This window comes from Indicator indicator, chromosome 27, assembly GCF_027791375.1.
Source record: "Indicator indicator isolate 239-I01 chromosome 27, UM_Iind_1.1, whole genome shotgun sequence".
Lineage (NCBI taxonomy): Eukaryota > Metazoa > Chordata > Aves > Piciformes > Indicatoridae > Indicator > Indicator indicator.
In genome coordinates this window covers 9340768-9360057 of record NC_072036.1, presented here as the reverse complement: position 1 = coordinate 9360057, position 19290 = coordinate 9340768, and the positions used below count along the sequence as shown (strand labels likewise).

Sequence of the window (19290 nt, the reverse complement as noted above, 5' to 3'; positions counted from 1 at the left end):
ATTTTAAAAAGATCTATTTTGTTTCAAACTTTCTCTTAGCAATGAAATGGACAGCAGGAAGTAAATTATCTGCATTTTTGGCAGTTTTTTATTGTGCAGTTTCCTAGACACTGAGCAGTTTGGATACAGTGAGTGGGAGTTCACTTGAGTTTTGATGATTCAGTAGAAGAAACTCACTTTTCCAGTCTGAAGGGAAGTCAGGGAACAAATTAGAAACACTGTCTCACTCTTCTAGGTGTTGCCAATAAATAGGATTGTGCAGTTTCCTTTCCTATTCTGATCAGACCCTATGTGAACAAACCTGCCTCATTAAACGCTTCCTGGAATGCAGAAGCACTAAATGACAGCAAAGATGTGTTCTGTCATGCTGGTTATTAACAAGACATGCAGAAAGTTTTTCCTTAGGATTTTTGAGTTACATGTTGTTTTATTAATTAAAAAGTGAAGGGGTGACCGTTTTGCTGGTGCACTTGGTCCTAGCCACATGGACTTCTATATGTCTATGATTATTTTTACCAGGTGCAGGATGGGCCAGTGCCAGGCACAAATCCAGGCTGGGTGCAGAGTGGGTTGAGAGAAGCTCTGAAGAAAGAGACTTGGGTGTATTGATTGATGAGAAGCTCAACATGAGCTGGCAGTGCTGTCATGCAGCCCAGAAGGCAAATTGTGTCCTGGGTTGCATCGAGTGTGGCCAACAGGGCAAGGTCGGTGATTCTGCCCCTTTACTCTGCTCTGCTGAGACCCCACCTTGAATACTGTGTCCAGTTCTGGTGTCCCCAGCATAAGAAGGACACAGAGCTGTTGGAGCAAGTCCAGAGGAGGGCCACAAAGATGATCCAAGGACTGGAGCACCTCTTCTGTGAAGATAGGCTGAGGGAACTGGGGTTACTTAACGTAGAGAAGACTCTGGGGGTACATTAGAGCTGGCTTCTAATATCTGAAGGGGTTAGAATAGAATAGAATAGAATAGAATAGAATAGAATAGAATAGAATAGAATCAAGAAGGTTGGAAGAGACCTCAAGGATCATCGAGTCCAACCTGTCACCCTACACCTCATGCCTATCTAAACCATGGCACCAAGTGCCACGTCCAATCCCCTCTTGAACACCTCCAGGGATGGTGACTCTACCACCTCCCTGGACAGCCCATTCCAATGGCCAACCACTCTCTCTGGGAAGAACTTTCTCCTCACTGTGATGGTTTGAAACTGTCTTTTTAATTTTTCCTTGCAAAGTTCAGAACAGAGAAAGTGAAAGAATGTAAATAAGTCACTATTGGGTGTAAGAAAGCAAAATAACGATTGTTCTAAACACTTCCATTGGATAGATAGAAATGTTTAAGAACTATTACCCAAAACAAAGTAGGCACTCTGCACATTCTGCGTTCGGCAGTGGGGGCAGTTGCTGGGCTGTCTGGCTGCTGTTTCTTCTTCTCTTCTGGCTGAAGATAACACGTACTGACCTTGGCAGCTAAGTTAACAGCTTTCTGCTTAACTAACTCTGCTTCTCTGTCCAGGGGGGTCTGGGGGGGGAAGCTCCTGGGAGAGGGAGGCCCCTTTGGGAGGATCCCCTTGGGGGGAAGCAAAGGGAGATCGATTGTGCTTTTTTCTGTTGATTGTATATATTTGTGAATGTTGTGAATTTTGTATATTTGTACATATTCATTGCATTTAATTGTAGATTTTAGACTCTGCTTGTAAATACAGCTTTTCATTTGCTTCCAGACTGAGCTAGCCTGGTTATTGTCGGGGGGGGGGGGGGAATTTCAGCTCACACCGACACACTTTTTTATTTTTGGCGCTCCAACTCGGGGCTCGATTGCTTGTGATTTATTTCTGCTCAGATTAGGAAGCAAAATGAAGCTGTTTTGGATTTTGAGTAATTTTATTTCCTCTGTTATCAGTGTGATTGTCTACAGATGGGCTGTTTCCTGCATGATAGACAAGATTGTGAGATACGTGGCATATAAGTCGTTTCTTTGGGTTAAGAACAAGTTACTGAATGTTGGTGAATTCTGTTATGGTCTTATTGGGCTAAGAAGCTATGGTAACTCAACTATGGATCTGCTAGCAGACACATATGAGTTTGTTACTCCTCTTACAACTACAGAGGGTCTTTGGAACCAGTGGTACCTTAGATATCTTGTACTAGCCTTAATCTTAAATTTGTTGCTTCTTGGAATAATCATATGGCTACTGATAGCACTGTATCAAGAAAGACATAAGGCTACTTGCTCTTCCAACTCTGCTGTGAATGTGAAAACCAAGCCAGTAAATTTGGTTGCCACTGTAACCAGAAAGCGCAAAGGAGCTGCAGGAGGAGATGCAGATGCTGCAGGAGATGGTGCAGATGGAGATGAGGGTCCTTCTACTCAGGGTCCCTCTCTTAAGAAAGATCCTTCTGGTGAGGAAGAGAGGGTTAGCCTTAAAACTCTGGTAGACCTCTTGAGACCCCACATGGATGATGGAGATGTAGGTCAGGATGTAGACCCTGGTAGATTAGCAACTGCTGGTAGTGCCTCTGAACTCAAAGAAATTCAACGGAGGATTAAAATAGGATTATGGGGACAGCGACCTCAGGATGATGATGATGATGAGGATGAGGATGACATACAGTCAGCTAATGCACCCAGACAGGAAATTAGACATGTGAGGAAGGATTACATCAGAGGAGATAATGAGCCAGTCCTGTCTTGGCTAGCCAGGTGTTTTGATATGGGAGCCCCAGCATTGGTGGTAGGCGACAAGTCGGCCTCTCAGTTGGGGATGCTCTCAAAGGATACAGGCATAGACAGGCATCTAGGCAAGTGCATTGGTAAAGTTTCTCTGTGGGCACGCCTCCTACTGGCAGTCTCGCTGAGGTACCCAGCAGAGATGATTTACCATGGAACCCTAAGCCTTGGACCACAATAGCTGAGGGAATCAAGCGTCTGAGAGAGTTTGCTGTGAGAGAAGTAATGTATGGAGATCATAAGACTCTGAATCCTGATGAAATTCCTGTTGGAACAGGCCTTGCCAAAAAGCTCATTAAGCTTGCTCCTCCTAATTATGCTACTATTCTGGCAAGCAGGATTGTGGCAAGAAATTATGGTGGAGCACCTCCTACTGTTGGCCATTTCACTGACCAAATGAGGCAGTTGGAGGATAGTCTTGCACGTACTTCTTTGGTTTCAGCCATTGAAACTCTGTCTGGAAAGATGGAGAATTGCATGAAAGAGCTGAAGGAGGAACTTAAAACCTCCATATCCAACTTGATGAAGGGGGATGATTCTAATTCCTCTTCCTCCAGATGGATACAAGTTTCAGCTGTTAGGAACAGACGTGCTCCAAGAAGGCCATTCCAGAATAGGTCAAACCAAAACAGACAGCAGAGGCAATCACGTGGCAGTATCTGGATAACTCTACGTGATCAGTTTGGTGAGAACATGAACAGATGGGATGGTCAACCAACTTCTGATCTTTTCAAGAGGTTACGGGAGCTGCAGAGGGGCAGATCCCGAGGTAGCAATACCAGGAGGGTAGCTGTCGCTTCCTCAGTTTCCCAGAACAACTCTGATAGCTCCAACAGTGATCCTAATTCTGGTGCTGGACGTTGTGCCAGCTGTACATGTGGATGTAATCCCCACCATTAGGGGTGCCCTGCCTTCCGCCGGGGGGAGGTAAGGGATAATGGAGATAACAGAATCTATTGGGATGTGTACATCCAGTGGCCTGGCACTTCAAAATTTCAGAAGTACAGGGCCTTGGTTGACACAGGAGCTCAGTGCACCATAATACCATCAAATTATCAAGGGGGAGAATCTATAACTATTCAGGGAATCACTGGTGGATCTCAAGAGTTGTTTAAGATAGAGGTTGATAAAAGTTTAACTGGGAAGCAGTGGAAGAAACATACTATTGTAACAGGACCTAATGCACCTTGTATTTTGGGAATTGACTTTCTGAGAGAAGGGCGTTTTAAAGACCCTAAGGGTTACAAATGGGCTTTTGGAATAGCAACTGTAGAAACTGATGGAGGAAAATTGAAGTTGTCCATTAGACCTGAGCTTTCAGATGAATCTGCAGTTGTGGGACAACATGAGATAGAGGATGTAAAGCTGCCGGTTGCTTCTCAAACTGTGCATCACAGACAATACAGAACCAACCGTGACTCTTTGGTGCCCATTCAAAACTTGATTCGTCAGTTGGAGAGTCAGAAGGTCATCAGCAAAACTCATTCACCTTTCAACAGTCCAGTCTGGCCTGTGCGAAAGCAGAATGGAGAGTGGCGTCTGACAGTTGATTTCCGTGCCTTGAATGAAGTAACTCCACCCATGAGTGCAGCTGTACCAGACATGATGGAACTCCAATATGAGCTGGAATCCAAGCAGGCCAAATGGTATGCTACCATAGACATTGCTAATGCTTTCTTCTCTATTCCCATAGCAGAGGAATGCAGGCCTCAGTTTGCTTTCACCTGGAGAGGCATTCAGTACACATTCAATCGTTTGCCCCAGGGGTGGATTCACAGTTCAACCATCTGCCATGCAGTGATCCATGATGCTTTGGAGAAAGGTGGAGCTCCAGAACACATTCAGTTCATCGATGACATCATCGTCTGGGGTGAGACTGCTGAAGAAGTCTTCGAGAAAGGTAACAAAATCCTTGACATTCTCTTGCAAGCTGGTTTCGCTATCAAGCGAGACAAGGTGAAAGGACCTGCCAGGGAAATCCAGTTTCTGGGAGTGCGGTGGCAAGACGGTCGCCGTCACATCCCGATGGATGTGATAAACAGAGTCTCCACCATGGCAAATCCCATCAACAAGAAAGAAACTCTGCGCTTCCTAGGCATAGTGGGATTTTGGAGACTGCACATTCCTGGATACAGTCAGATTGTGAAACCTCTCTATGATGTGACTCGAAAGAGAAACAGTTTCCAATGGGGTCCTGAGCAACAAGCAGCCTTTGACCAGATCAAGCGAGAGGTAGTCCAAGCCATGGGTCTGGGACCTGTCCGAACTGGTCCAGACATTAAGAACATTCTGTACACAGCCGCGAGTGACAATGGTCCAACCTGGTGCTTATGGCAAAGAGCTCCAGGGGAGACACGAGGACGTCCTCTTGGTTTCTGGGGTCGTGGCTACAGAGGCTCAGAGGCAAACTACACTCCAACAGAGAAAGAGATTTTAGCTGCTTATGAAGGAGTGAAAGCTGCTTCTGAAGTGATCGGAACTGAGTCACAACTTCTTCTAGCTCCTAGATTGCCAGTTCTGAATTGGATGTTCAAAGGCAAAGGTTCTTCACCACATCATGCAACAGATGCTACCTGGTCTAAGTGGATGGCTCTGATAACACAGAGAGCTCGAATGGGAAATCTCGAAAGGCCTGGTTTGGTGGAGGTGATCACAAACTGGCCAGAAGGCACAAGCTGTGCTAAACCTCCAGAGGAGAGAGTAGCTCGTGCTGAGGAAGCTCCTCCTTACAGTGATCTGTCTGATGATGAAAAGAGATATGCTTTGTTCACAGACGGTTCCTGTCGTCTTGTTGGGAACAAGCGGAGATGGAAATCTGCAGTGTGGAGTCCAACGCGCAGAGTTGCAGAAGCGAGAGATGGAGAAGGAGAATCCAGTCAATTCGCAGAGGTAAAAGCTGTCCAGCTAGCTCTTAACGTAGCTGAACGTGAGAGATGGCCAAAGCTTTATCTCTACACCGACTCGTGGATGGTAGCCAATGCCTTGTGGGGTTGGCTGAAAGACTGGAAGAAGAATGGCTGGCAGAGGAAAGGAAAGCCAATCTGGGCTGCAGATCTGTGGCAAGACATTGCTGCTCGTATTGAGAGAATCCCAGTGAAAGTGAGACACATCGATGCTCACATTCCTAAGAGCAAAGCTACTGAGGAACAACAACACAACCATCAGGCAGATCTAGCTGCAAGAGTTTCCCAGGTGGACACAAACTCTGATCCTGATCCTGATCTTGACTGGAAACACCGAGGTGAGCTGTTCTTAGCTCGGTGGGCCCATGACTCGTCAGGACATCAAGGCAGAGATGCAACCTACCGATGGGCTCGTGACAGATCCATTGACATTTCCATGGATGCTATCACACAAGTCATCCATGACTGTGACATTTGTGCTGCTATTAAGCAGGCAAAGCGGATCAAGCCCTTGTGGTACGGTGACCGATGGTCCAAGTACAAGTATGGTGAAGCCTGGCAGATTGACTACATCACTCTACCTCGTTCTCCATCTGGTAAGCAGTATGTGCTGACTATGGTAGAGGCAAGCACTGGATGGCTGGAAACTTATCCAGTTCCTCATGCAACTGCACGTAACACCATTCTTGGCCTGGAGAGACAAATCCTGTGGAGACACGGAACTCCAGAGAGGATTGAGTCAGACAACGGAACTCACTTCAAGAACAATCTTGTGAAAAACTGGGCCAAAGAGCACGGCATCGAGTGGATATTCCACATTCCCTACTATGCACCAGCTGCAGGGAAGATCGAACGCTACAACGGTTTGCTGAAAACCACTCTCAAAGCCATGGGGGGTGGATCTTTGAAAAACTGGGAGAAACATTTAGCACAAGCAACCTGGTTGGTGAATAGTAGAGGTTCAGTGAATCGAGCTGGACCTGCCCAATCAGATTTGTTGCGAAAGGAGGAAGGTGGTAGAGTTCCTGTTATCAGAGAAAAGAATCTGTTAGGCAAAACTGTTTGGGTATTTTCTCCTTCAGGAGAGGCCAAACCTGTCCGAGGGGTGGTTTCTGCTGAAGGTCCTGGTCACACCTACTGGGTGATGCAAGAAAATGGTGAAATTCAGTGTATTCCACAAAGAAATCTAACTTTGGCTGAGAGAGGTTAAATTCAGAGTGTTGCGGAGATACAGCATTGCGCCCAAGAGGAGAGTTCATGAGATCTACGGTGCACGAACCCTGAGAGCCCTGAGTCACCTGAGAGTCCCTGTTCCTTCCTTCGCTCCATCTGCGAGGAAACAAGCTGTTTGCTGTTTTTCCTGTGATTTGACTCTTTTGAATCATCTACATCTGAGATAGCCGGAATGGACTATGGTCTTTATTCACCTAGTGTTGTAGATATTATTTTAGATTAGATAAATGATAGTAGCAGCCAATGGAATTGTTTAGAAGGGGTGGACTGTGATGGTTTGAAACTGTCTTTTTAATTTTTCCTTGCAAAGTTCAGAACAGAGAAAGTGAAAGAATGTAAATAAGTCACTATTGGGTGTAAGAAAGCAAAATAACGATTGTTCTAAACACTTCCATTGGATAGATAGAAATGTTTAAGAACTATTACCCAAAACAAAGTAGGCATTCTGCACATTCTGCGTTCGGCAGTGGGGGCAGTTGCTGGGCTGTCTGGCTGCTGTTTCTTCTTCTCTTCTGGCTGAAGATAACACGTACTGACCTTGGCAGCTAAGTTAACAGCTTTCTGCTTAACTAACTCTGCTTCTCTGTCCAGGGGGGTCTGGGGGGGGAAGCTCCTGGGAGAGGGAGGCCCCTTTGGGAGGATCCCCTTGGGGGGAAGCAAAGGGAGATCGATTGTGCTTTTTTCTGTTGATTGTATATATTTGTGAATGTTGTGAATTTTGTATATTTGTACATATTCATTGCATTTAATTGTAGATTTTAGACTCTGCTTGTAAATGCAGCTTTTCATTTGCTTCCAGACTGAGCTAGCCTGGTTATTGTCGGTGGGGGGGGTAATTTCAGCTCACACCGACACACTCACCTCCAGCCTAAACCTCCCCTGGCGCAGCTTGAGACTGTGTCCTCTTGTTCTGGTGCTGGTTGCCTGGGAGAAGAGACCAACCCCCTCCTGGCTACAACCTCCCTTCAGGTAGTTGTAGACAGCAATGAGGTCTCCCCTGAGCCTCCTCTTCTCCAGGCTAAACAGCCCCAGCTCCCTCAGCCTCTCCTCATAGGGCTTGTGCTCAAGGCCTCTCCCCAGCCTCGTTGCCCTTCTCTGGACATGCTCCAGCAATTCAACATCTTTCCTAAACTGAGGGTTCTACAGGAAGGCTGCATAAGGACTTTTCATAAGGGTGCCTAGTGATAGGACAGGGAGGAATGATCTTAGGAAGAAATTCTTCAGTACAAGGGTGGTAAGACTCTGGAACAGGCTGCCCAGGGAGCTTGTGGATGCCTCCTCCCTGGGGGTGTTCAAGGCCTTGAGACACATCCCTGCCCATGGTGGGGAGGTTGGAGTAGATGATCTCTGAGTTTCCCTCCAACCTAAGCCATTCTTTGATATCATAATCTGTTTCTTCATGAAATTATTCTACTTGAAATGCTCACATCCAGATGTAATTAGGTAATGACTTGTTAAGTTTCATGGTGAGCTTGTGACCTGCTCCCCACAGTAATGATCTGTATCTAATAATCCTCACAGCTCAGCCTCAGAAATCACCATGCCCTTTAGGAAAATACACCATTCTGAGAACATGCCACAGTGCACATTACAGTCTTATTATGGGATACATTTGTTTAGTAGTGCATTACCAAGGACGACATATCCTCCTTCTGATGAAAAGTATGTTCCTGCTTCTGATGGGCCTTCAAAGCAAGGTGTAACACTAAATGTCTGTGAAGCTGAAGTAATTGATCTTCCATTGAGCTGTAAATTGCTGAGACAACCACTAAAACTGTACACAGAGTTAATCTGAGGGGGAAAGAAAAAGCACAATTAGTAGATAAATTGCCTGTGGAAGGGAATAAACTCTGCTGTCCTTATTTGTACTTGTTTATGAGCTGTAGGGCTGTGATTGTTTTGAATTAAAAAAAAAAGTGTTTCCAGAGAAAAGAAACAGGACAGATGCATTTTGTAGCCTCTCATGTCTCTCTGATGACTTCAAGGTAATTCCACCTTGTGTAGTTTCTCAAACAGTCCCTACTGAACTGTGAGAAACAAAACACAAGAACAAGGCAGTGTTGCATGTACTTCATATCCTCAAGGCAAGGGGTCTGCTTTTTCTGAGCACATAATACTTGTTAGGCACATAATTCTAAAGATGACCTTGAAGGAGACTTGATTATGTTCATTTTTGCTTTAAGACTCCTTTCCATATAATTCATTACTAAGATATAGAGCTGAATCCTGACTTCTAGGTACCATCTTAAAACAGATACTAAGACAGTTCTAAAACCTCTCTAAAACTGATCTATATCTCAGACCTTAGTGTGAAACTGGTCTCACTTAACTATGCCTGTCTCATCTAAGCTTGGATGTCACTAGGATTTCTCTGTTCCTTGGGGACCACTGACTTTTTAGCTGCTGCTGCTCCAAGTCTATGGCAGTCTGGCCCACCTACTGCCAGTCCAGCCCTGTGGGAGCTTTGCTATCCACTTGATCCGAGCTGTGTGCTCCTCAACGTGCTGAGGATTCAGCTCATAATATGCTTTGAGCTGGACTCATCCCTCCAGTCAGCTGTACATAGAGGAATGAGGGTGATATTATTGGTGTCTGCTTTACCTGAATATTTTTTACAGCTTTTCCAGGAGCTACACCCCCGATATAGAGTGGTTCAGTGACCTGCCACGCACGAGCATTACCACTGAAAGGTTCTTCCAGTACTCGGAGACCATCAATTATCAAGCGGCCAATATTTTTGCCTCGAATAAATATCACCTAGAAAGGGAGGGGGGAAAAAAAAGTGAAATATTACTTTCATCTGTTGAGAGAACAATCCTGTGCAGTAGAATAAGATAGCATTTTGATAAGCAAGGTGTGTGAGTGATACCCTGCAAGCCTATTTTGTTAACTGCCAGTATTCTGTGCTGGACAGCCCTCTCTTTTCACATTCATGTAAGGGCCAGAGAGTAGGATTGCTGACCTTCTTACACTTTCAGTGTATAAAGCAGAGGTACTCAAGGTATTCAGAGGTGTCTACTGACACCTGACTGTCACATATTTGCATCATTGCGACATCACTGTTAGCATTTTCACAGTCTTCACCAGTTTCATGGTCTGGATTTATCCAGCCTGTTTTAAACACTCAAGTACCTGTGCTAGGAGTTTAGTAACCATATTTCCCCTCTGTAGTCAGTGAGGAAAGAGGAGGGAAATTCATCTTGACCCCTAAAATTGTCTTTTTATTTTCACAGACTAGAGAGGGAGCCTAAGACAGCTGTGCTCCTTGCTTAGGCACTTCAAAGAAATTTGATGAACAAAATTATCCTATTCCTTCTTTTCCTATCTGACTTAACTCTTAATGCCTCACTATTCTGCTTGTTTCTGTCACTTCTGTTCAGCTGTTAGTGTTGGGAATTGCTGGATTTTTGTAAATGACCTACTTTCCTGTCCCCAGTTAATAACTTGGTAAAATGCTGCATGGAAGATTTAAAAACATCGGCAGAAGGTGTGGTTATGAACACATGAATGAAAACTCCCTGAGCTGTCCCATTAGCAGTGTCTTGACTGCAGCCTTGACAGCCATGTGCCATCACAAGGATTTTACTTACATTGTGCCAAAGGCCATCGTTGTATTTCTCTTGACTCTTAATCCTTATCTTCTGATGACCAGCATTAAACATAAAAACGAGGCGGCCGTGAGCGACGAAAAGGGCCAGGAAGTTGGTCTCTTTTTCATCTGAGACGTAGAAAATCATTCCATGAGATGATTGAGTTTTCAGGTTGATAGAGAACTGAGCTCTGCCACAGAAAGACACAATGTTAAAATTAGAGCAGGTGCAATTGACTTAATCGAGCTGCAGGCAGAAGAAGAAAGACTGAATTTTTCCTCTTATCCAAAGGAATATACATCTCCTTTATGGAAACATTCCTTATTGGGTTTTGGAATAGAAGTCAAAGTTGGAGAAGAAGCTGCATTGCAATGAACTTGTTTTAAAAAATTAAAACCCCTGGAGTGAATAAAATCAATACAGGTCACCAACAACTAACACTCCAGGCACTGCATTTCCATTCCTGTTGAACAGCATCATTGAAGGACTTTTTAACAGCGATGGCATGACATTTCACAAATCTTTAGTGTTATTCCAGACTCCTGTGTAGTTCCTTGTGACATCCAAGACAACATTGACAAGTTATGCCAGCTTGGTTTGACACTGCCAACAGGGAGGATTTCTTGATAATTGGTCTTAGTCCTTTAGGTCTTAAAAATGGCAAAGCTGCAGTGGTGTAGGACAGTGCCAGAACTGATTACTGCTGTTTCTTATGTCAGGTGACTAATCTAACTTCTGTTCTTATTGCCTGAAGGATCTATACATTCCCCAATCTATGCATGTGTACAGTCCCAACACATGGAATCCTTTGTTTTAAAACAACTGCTGTTTCCTTGCCAATATTTGTTGGTTTAGACCATCACAAATAATTGTTGTGGTGGTTTTTGTGTGTGGGTTTTTTTTTTTCATTTGTTTACAATGCACATTACAATGATGGAGCTGTAATAACAGTTGTAAAACAAATATGTCTTGTAAAGACATATTAGATCTTGGGTTTTCCTTCATATGGGCACCATCAGGTACCATCTAAGTAAAACACTGTTGAATTACAATTTTTTTTTTTTAAATTGAAGTCAGGAACTAACACTCTTCTTTTCTGAGTTAATGGTCTGGTGTGCTTCCAGGAAGTGCAGTGTTTATAGTCTTTCTTGAAGAGTATTAAACTAAAATCCTTCGTTGGTCATAACATACCATACAGTGCATTCTATGGAAGCCTGAGAATTAAATGTCCACAATATCTGGACTCATTATTAATTAGTTGAAGTTCCCTTATGGATTGAATTGGCCATGATTTTCATAGCTTTCTGTCCTATGGCACTGTGTAGATTCCTAACCATTAAACAGCTGACAAGGTCCACTCAGCACTCAGCAAGGTCCAGCTTCATTTCTGGCTGAACTGCTGTGTTCTTTTCCAGCTCTGCTCTAATACCATTGCTTCTTGTTTACAGAACTAACATCTTCGAAGTCTTTGTGCATATAGGCAAGGAGACAGTTTATTGATGTTCAATCCAGATGAAGACTCCACAAGAGGGATGCAACTGGAAACACATTCTATTTATTACTCTTACTCAACTGAAACACCTTTTAATATATCCTAGCAACAAGCTCTATAAAAAAATTGGCGTAAGATATAAAGGAAAAAGCCACAATAACAGCAGAAATGTTTACCTTTTAACATTTTCTCCCTACTATATTTAATCTTTGTTTCTAAGGTCCCTTTACCTTTCACTGAAATCCTTTGGTATGCGATCAAATTCTTGCCGGCTGTTCGCTGTTCCTCCAAACTGATATGCGTGCTCAGTTGCCTTGGGATTCATGGGCAGGTGGCACTGAGAGTCTCTTTGCATATTCACTTCTTGATAGAGTTTTTTGAGGCCACCTGAAGGCTGTGAAATCTTGTCTTTCTCTCTTCCGACCTTCATAAAAAGAGAGCCATTAACCAGAAATTTTAACTAAGATTGGACGTAATGAAATCATCTAAACCTCCCCTGGAATAACCTGAGGCTGGTTTTTCTCCTCCTTTGCCTGTGACCTCCTTTCCGGGAGCTGTAGAGAGGAAAAGGGCTCCCCTGAGCCTCCTTTCTCCAGACTAAACAACCCCAGTTCCCTTAGCTGCTAATGGTACCCAGCAGAAGGAGCCACACAAAGCTGGCTGAGAATAAAAGCAAGTTTATTGCCTTCTGGGTATAGAAGGAATTGAGGCTCATTTCTTCAGTAATCTTTGGAAGAGATCATAAATTTTGTTTCACAGTTCTAGCACAAGAGATTGAAGCAAGTGCAGGCCAGTTAGATTGTGTCAGGCCTTTCATTTGCAGTGATGGGATATGTAAAGTAACATTATCCCTTCCTTTGTATATCTGAAATAATCTTCATGTGATACATTTTGGATCCATGATTTGGAGAATTCCCAGTCATGGCACAGTATGTATCACTGTTAGAAAACTCTAGGGTAGTACTAGGGCAATTTGTAGCAAACCTTTTTATTACGATTTCCTTTGGCTTTTGATGAGTTTTTTCCTTTCTTATGGAGAAGAGCAACTGGAGGAGTTTCAACAGGACATCCGTACAAAGAAGCCTGAACTTTCTCAGGGTACTGCTGGAAATCTTCCACTTCAACCTCTCGATCCAATCTGTGTTTCAAAGAGAGGATGAAAAGAACAGCTTTTTTTCCCCCAAGTGTTGCAACTATCTTCATAAAAGCAATAGAATTTGATATTTATAGTTTAGATGATGTTTGGATGGGCATTTTTTCATTCTTGGATCATGGATAAAAGTACAGATTATCAGTCAATGTGTAATGCAGGCAGCCTATACTCCTTCTGCCTGATGTATCTATTTGCATAAACAGTATCAATCTGCAGCATCAAATTCACTTCAAAATCTTCTATACAAGAACATTTCATAAAGTGATCAGGATCAACAAATTCTGACCACCTTCACGTGACCAAACTTCTGTGTGACTTCCCCAGCTTCTGTGAGATGCCCTGGTATCATTTTGTTTCAAAGGCAGAGCTGAAAGCTACATAATGTGAATGTAAATTTCAGCTATGCAAATCAGTCATTGCACCAGCAGCATTACCAGGTGCAGGACTGAAAGCTGATTTGCATTAAGTGATTCCCACTTCAACAATATCTTCATCTAGCAGGGTTGTGCCAACAGATTCCATGGCAAATGAGGTAAAAAATTTACACATACTGTGTAGCCTCACAAAATGAGACAGGGATTTTTTATTGTGACAATAAATCAGTTCTCTTTATCTGTCAGGCAAGCTGTCAGGCAGCAACTGCTAATGTGTTTGGGAAGATGCTACACACCTAGTGAAGTAAGCGTTGCTTATGCAGCCAGTGAAGTTGGCTTGCTGTGTTTTGAGGGGAGAGCCACCAAAATAAAACTTCTTGATGCTGTCTGGGCTTTTCCCTGCTCTGTCCTTTGCTGGATTCTTCTTGCTTTGTTTCTTGTCATCAACGGTCAGCTCATACCTGTGAAGGCAAAGCATCCATTTTGTAGGCTAATGTCAGAAACATCAATACCAGTGGTTAGACAGCATGTGACATGGACCCAGAGTGCTCCAGTCAGTGTCTACATCACAGAATGGCAATGCTCAAAGTCATGAGAAGACCTGCTGTGCAACAAGCAGCAGTGCAATAACCTATTGGCAAAGTTGAGTCTAGAGGACCATGGATTTCATAATATCCTGGAGTTAATTGTGAAGTCCAAAAAAAAATATCATCTGCACCGTGAAGACATAAAGGATTGCTAATAAATGGCTGGAGGTAAAATAAGATCTAAGCACCTACTGATCCTTTTTTATGCCCCTATCCTTTTTCCTTCTCTTTCATCAGAGTACACTGATGTTTGAGCTTATACATGGTTTTTACCTAATACCGTTTTTCAACACTCTAATTGCTGCAGACATCAGGAAGGATTCTATTGCTTTAACAAGAAACTGTGTTTAACTAAAGCATCAGAGATTAATTTTGTTTGGCAAGTTCAGAATTCAGCACACTAAAAGAAACATCACAGTCCCCAAGGCTATTCCAAGGTACAGTTTCACACCTTCAAACTCTGCTTCTTGGATGCCAGAAGTCATGGATACAAACCTCCATTTCTGTTGGAAAACTGAGAATGACCTGTTTGTATCTACACAGGCAAGATTCTTAAAGAGAGATGCTTTGATTGTTTGACCTTCTAAGGAAATTTTAAACATGGAAAAGGACAGTAAAATGTACCAATAAATCCATGGCTTCAAGTTTGAAAGAAACACACAGAGACTTATTCCTACAGCTGTACTTAGTCTTACATTTTTGTCTGTCAGTGCTAAAAATGTTTTGAACACATTCCACTCTTCCCAAAATAATGCTTTTTGTGAAGATGCCTCAATTACTTCAGGCTCAACTTGGGACTGCTTTAACAAATCAGAACAATCAGTCCGATGAAAAACGAATCTAGTGGTAGTCTTCAATGCTATGAATCTGCTTTCATACCTGAGGACAACAAAGGACTAAGCTTTTAGAAAAACTATTATTTTAGTTTTACTAAGAATTCCCAGCATGTTGTGCAGAGATTTTTTGCTTTGTATTTTTAAAAATGAATTTATCAGGTAGAAATACCACTTTAAAACTTCCACTTAAACATGACTTTGAAAGTGAATATTAGAATGTGTTTTTATTACAAGAAATGTTTCTATTCTGAAGGCAGGGAATAAAAAATACTGGACAGCTTTACCTTTCTGGATTGACAGAAGTAATGATGAAATGAGTTTTTCCATCATTGTAGTTTCGGTCTGGTGATTGAATTTTGGTTCCACTTGCATTTAATACCACAGCACCTCTGTCCATAGTGATGGATAATACATCTGACTGAAATACAGACACAAACATCAAACTATGATTCCATATTAGATGTTAGGAACAAGTTCTTTACCATGAGGGTGGTGGAATGCTGGGACAGGTTGCCCAGGGAGGTAATTGAGGCCCATCTCTGGAGATATTCAAGGTGAGGCTCTACAGAGCTCTGGGCAACCTGATCTAGTGGAGGCTACTGCTTACTGCAGAGGGCGTTGGACTGGATAACCTTTGGAGGTCCCTTCCAACCCAGACCATTCTATGATTCTATCTTCCTAAGCATATGTAGCTTTCCCTCATCACACATGGAGGTCTAAGAACCATCTGGGAATACAGGCAGATTTCTGACTGATTTCCGTCAACTCAGCAACACTCAAAATACCATCCCACTAATTCAAATTGTCTTTGCGTCTCTGTGTGTAAGGCCCTTGATATTATTTGTACTTTGGTAGCACCCAGAGGTACAAATAGGGATTGCAGTGCTGCTGAGGACAGCAAGATCCACTGTGCTTTTCTGCCCTGAGGACTTTATTGAGTGCAAATGGATGCATGTTAATTTTAGGCATATGATCAAATCCTGTTCTCAACATCAAAATAATCTCTGAGCATTGCTGGTTTTCATCTGTAGATCAAATGCAAACTGTGGAAATGAGGTCATCAATGAATGCTTCTATAGTGCAGATTGCTTCCTCTATTATGAAACCATGAAGTGAGAAATTGCATTATTCTCCTATGATCCTCCTTGGAAATAATGTAAGGATAAAATGAAACAAACTGTAAAGAAATATATACTCACTCCCTCAGAATAGTAGAAGAGCAGCCCATTGGGCTGCAATGTCTGGAAATTAAAGCCTCCTTCAAATTCACTAAAGAGGGACACTTTTTGGCTTGATGCAATGAAGCTCTCTCCATTGAAATATGCTTTGCGGGACACCTGTGTATTAAATAAAACAAAAATAACAACTGAACTTTAGAAAACATCCAAATTACAAAAAGAACAAGGCTATTCTTTTTTCCCCCAGTTCATTTCTATAAAACTTTCATTTTTTAATGCATGTCATAACATAGTTTATTTAGGGTTTCTCTCACATGCTCTGAAAATCTTAAGAAAGCATGGCCATTTGAGACAGTGTAAGCCAACTGTCCTCAGTTTTCTGGGATTCCTGGCCTCAGCCTAACTCTCCAGATGTTAGTGATGATGAAGACCAGAAGCAGATGGGGCTCAAGTCCCTGTCTGAGCTTTGTGGCCCAGGGTCACCATCCCAACACAGCATATATTAGTCTGTGTGCTGCATTAGGGCAGGGCAGGGGGTTGTTGCATGTGGTGGTTTGCACCTATCTGAGTTTCAGGAGTAAAAGTGAGTCCAAGGCAGGACACATTGCAGCTAGCTTCCTCCTTGACAAAGGGTGAGATTGTGTGATGAGTTATACAAGTGGTGGGCTCCTTCCCCTTCACAGCTTTGCAGCATGGCTTTGGATAGATGTGGCCATAGGTTTAAGACCACAAACACTGTTTAGCATTACTGGGCTTGCATTGTGATGGACAGGTGATAAATGATGGAAGGGATCAGAAATGAATTGGCAACTTTCTTGGTGTTAAAGCTGCTGCAGCTGGTTTGTGTGTGACAGAGGACGAGCTGAGCTGACACAAGCGGAGAACTCATTTGAAGGGTAAAAATCTCAATCTCTTTTTCAATTCAGACATCAATATTAGGATGCATAAGAGGACAATTCTCCTTGTTTCTCTAAGAAAAATCAAATTACATTGGAATATTTCCTTTCAGAATACAGCACACCATTTATTTCAGATCCAGCTTTCACAATGCAATCTCATGTATGAGAAGAATATCAAGTGAAGCACCTTGTGCTGTAATTCAGGGTGAAAATTGGGTACTATGTCAGCAGACTTAACACACACACCCCCCCAAACACACACCCACACCCACCCCACCCCCTTCAATCAGTGAGTGCATTGTAATTTCCTTGGCTGAAGACTTTCTTTCCATTGTTTGGAGTAAAACTCAAGCTCACAGCTGTATCTATTGCCAAAATTTTGTTGTTATCTCACAAATGATATAATACTTACCAGTGAGTCTTCTGGGCACCCATAGCTGATTCCCAGGGTTCCTGGTTCTTCTAACAAGTTGAAATCCTTCTTCTGGAACTGGAAACCCTTCATACAGCCTTTAAAGCCAATGCTTCCTGCCAGATGTGAGCTAATGCTGTGGAGAACAATGCCAACAAGCTGTTATTAGCTAGCCCTTGCTATTCTGAACAGACTTTTATCACTGAATTAAAAAACTTGGAAGAGCCTCAATCATTTGTCTCACCAGTGCCCAATTCCTCCTGCTTTATGTAAATCAGCTAATTAACCACATTATTTGTTTTGAAAAGTGAAGATGCAGCAGTTATAATAACTGTCATGAGGAGAAATATATGAATTCAGAGAGGAGATCCATATACATCCATAACTTTAAAATGCTGAAAATAGCTGCAAAAATGAAAAGTACTTATTTAAAAATGTATTTCTACCTACTCACAGTGAGAATCAATGGATTTCTATCTCAATTTTTAAATTATTTTAGAAAAATTCTGGTTTACCTTTCCTGTCTACCTTTCATGAGCAAGCTTCATTCTTGCCTTTGAAAGCAAATGGATAAATGGGTCTCTATTTATTAATAAACAATAGTAACAGCAATTTATGCTTACTCATGAGTGTGTTTATGTAGGTGGGCTTCCAGGATCCTTTTTATGATAGATTTGAGGTAGATAGGACACCAGGTGTCCCAGCTGCTCCTATTCAGTGGTCTAAGTTTTTCATTTCCACCCCTCACTAAGATACCATAGCATTATGGCACAGGACAAATATAACTGAATTTATCCCCACAATACTCAAGGTGCATGAAGAAGAAGTTATTTGCTTAAAATCAGAGAGAGTCTGTGACAGGGCAAGGAAATGACATGGGATCTACTGGGTACCAGTCCAGGAGATAACTAGGGAACAAATACACTGAAGCAGTGAATGTGAAAGCCAGAGATTTGCCCTGGCTACTTGCAAACAGGCTTTGTTCTTTCAACATGCATTTTTCCATATTATAATTTATCATATTTTTGCAAGGCCTATGGATTTTTTTTTTCTGATACAACTTGTTAATTGAGATGCTGTTTTCCCTGCTTTGACAGTACCACCCAGGTGGTTTGCAGAATAACCACAATTCACTCAGAAAAGTGTAGGCATAATTGGTGTGACTCATCTTGTATCCTACATTTGTGAATGAGTCTTCTCTGCCATTGAGCTGCTCAATTGCCTAGCTATCTAGGTCCTTGTGGGCTTTTTCAGTGTTCTCTGGGCTTGATTAACCAAAGTAATTTTCACTGTCATTTTTTATGCTTTGTTTCTAGATCATTAATGTCTTTAATACCAGCCCTAAGAGACATCCTTTGGGCTTGTGGTGTAGGCTTTTTATCCTGTGAACATGGAAGAGTTACTACTATGTCCTTCTTCCCTTTCCCAGCTGCTTTCTAATGCCTTGCCCCTCTCCACCCCACTACTTTTCTTAATAGTCCCTTATGGCAGACCCTTGTAAAGAACTATTTGAAAGGCCAGATAAATTATATACTCTGTTTCTCCCTTGCCTACCATATTGTTTGCGTGCTCAGATAATTACATGGGATTGAAAGGCATCATTTTCCTTTACATGAAGATTGTCCCTATCTTAAAAGTTTAATCTGTAGCTATTTTATATCTCAGACATTATTTATCAAAGTCAACAGGCTCTCCTGACAACAAAAGAAAGTTTCAGGAGATTTACCATTAATTCCTAGAAACTATTGTTCAACATTTACTGTCTTTACATAAAGTGTATTTTAATGGGGATGGTATTTCTGTTAGCAGTTGTGACACTTGAGACAGCAGCTGGACCCCTTCTGAAAATGCTTGGCCTTGCTGTCTGACCCTAGGAATGACTGTTGCCTGTCAGAAGAGCAT

General features: G+C 42.4%; 1 protein-coding gene across 1 annotated transcript in view; it reads right to left on the bottom strand.

The window, feature by feature from the left end:
• Positions 1–19290, bottom strand: part of LAMA4 (laminin subunit alpha 4) — a 93115-nt gene that overhangs the window by 4957 nt on the left and 68868 nt on the right. The window contains exons 27-35 of the mRNA XM_054393196.1: positions 17389–17524; positions 16099–16236; positions 15184–15317; positions 13773–13937; positions 12934–13087; positions 12180–12373; positions 10458–10647; positions 9469–9624; positions 8499–8658 (exon numbers count right to left, since the gene is read on the bottom strand). Of these exons, the coding sequence (XP_054249171.1) occupies positions 8499–8658; positions 9469–9624; positions 10458–10647; positions 12180–12373; positions 12934–13087; positions 13773–13937; positions 15184–15317; positions 16099–16236; positions 17389–17524 (1427 nt within the window). The remainder of the gene's footprint in view (positions 1–8498; positions 8659–9468; positions 9625–10457; positions 10648–12179; positions 12374–12933; positions 13088–13772; positions 13938–15183; positions 15318–16098; positions 16237–17388; positions 17525–19290) is intronic.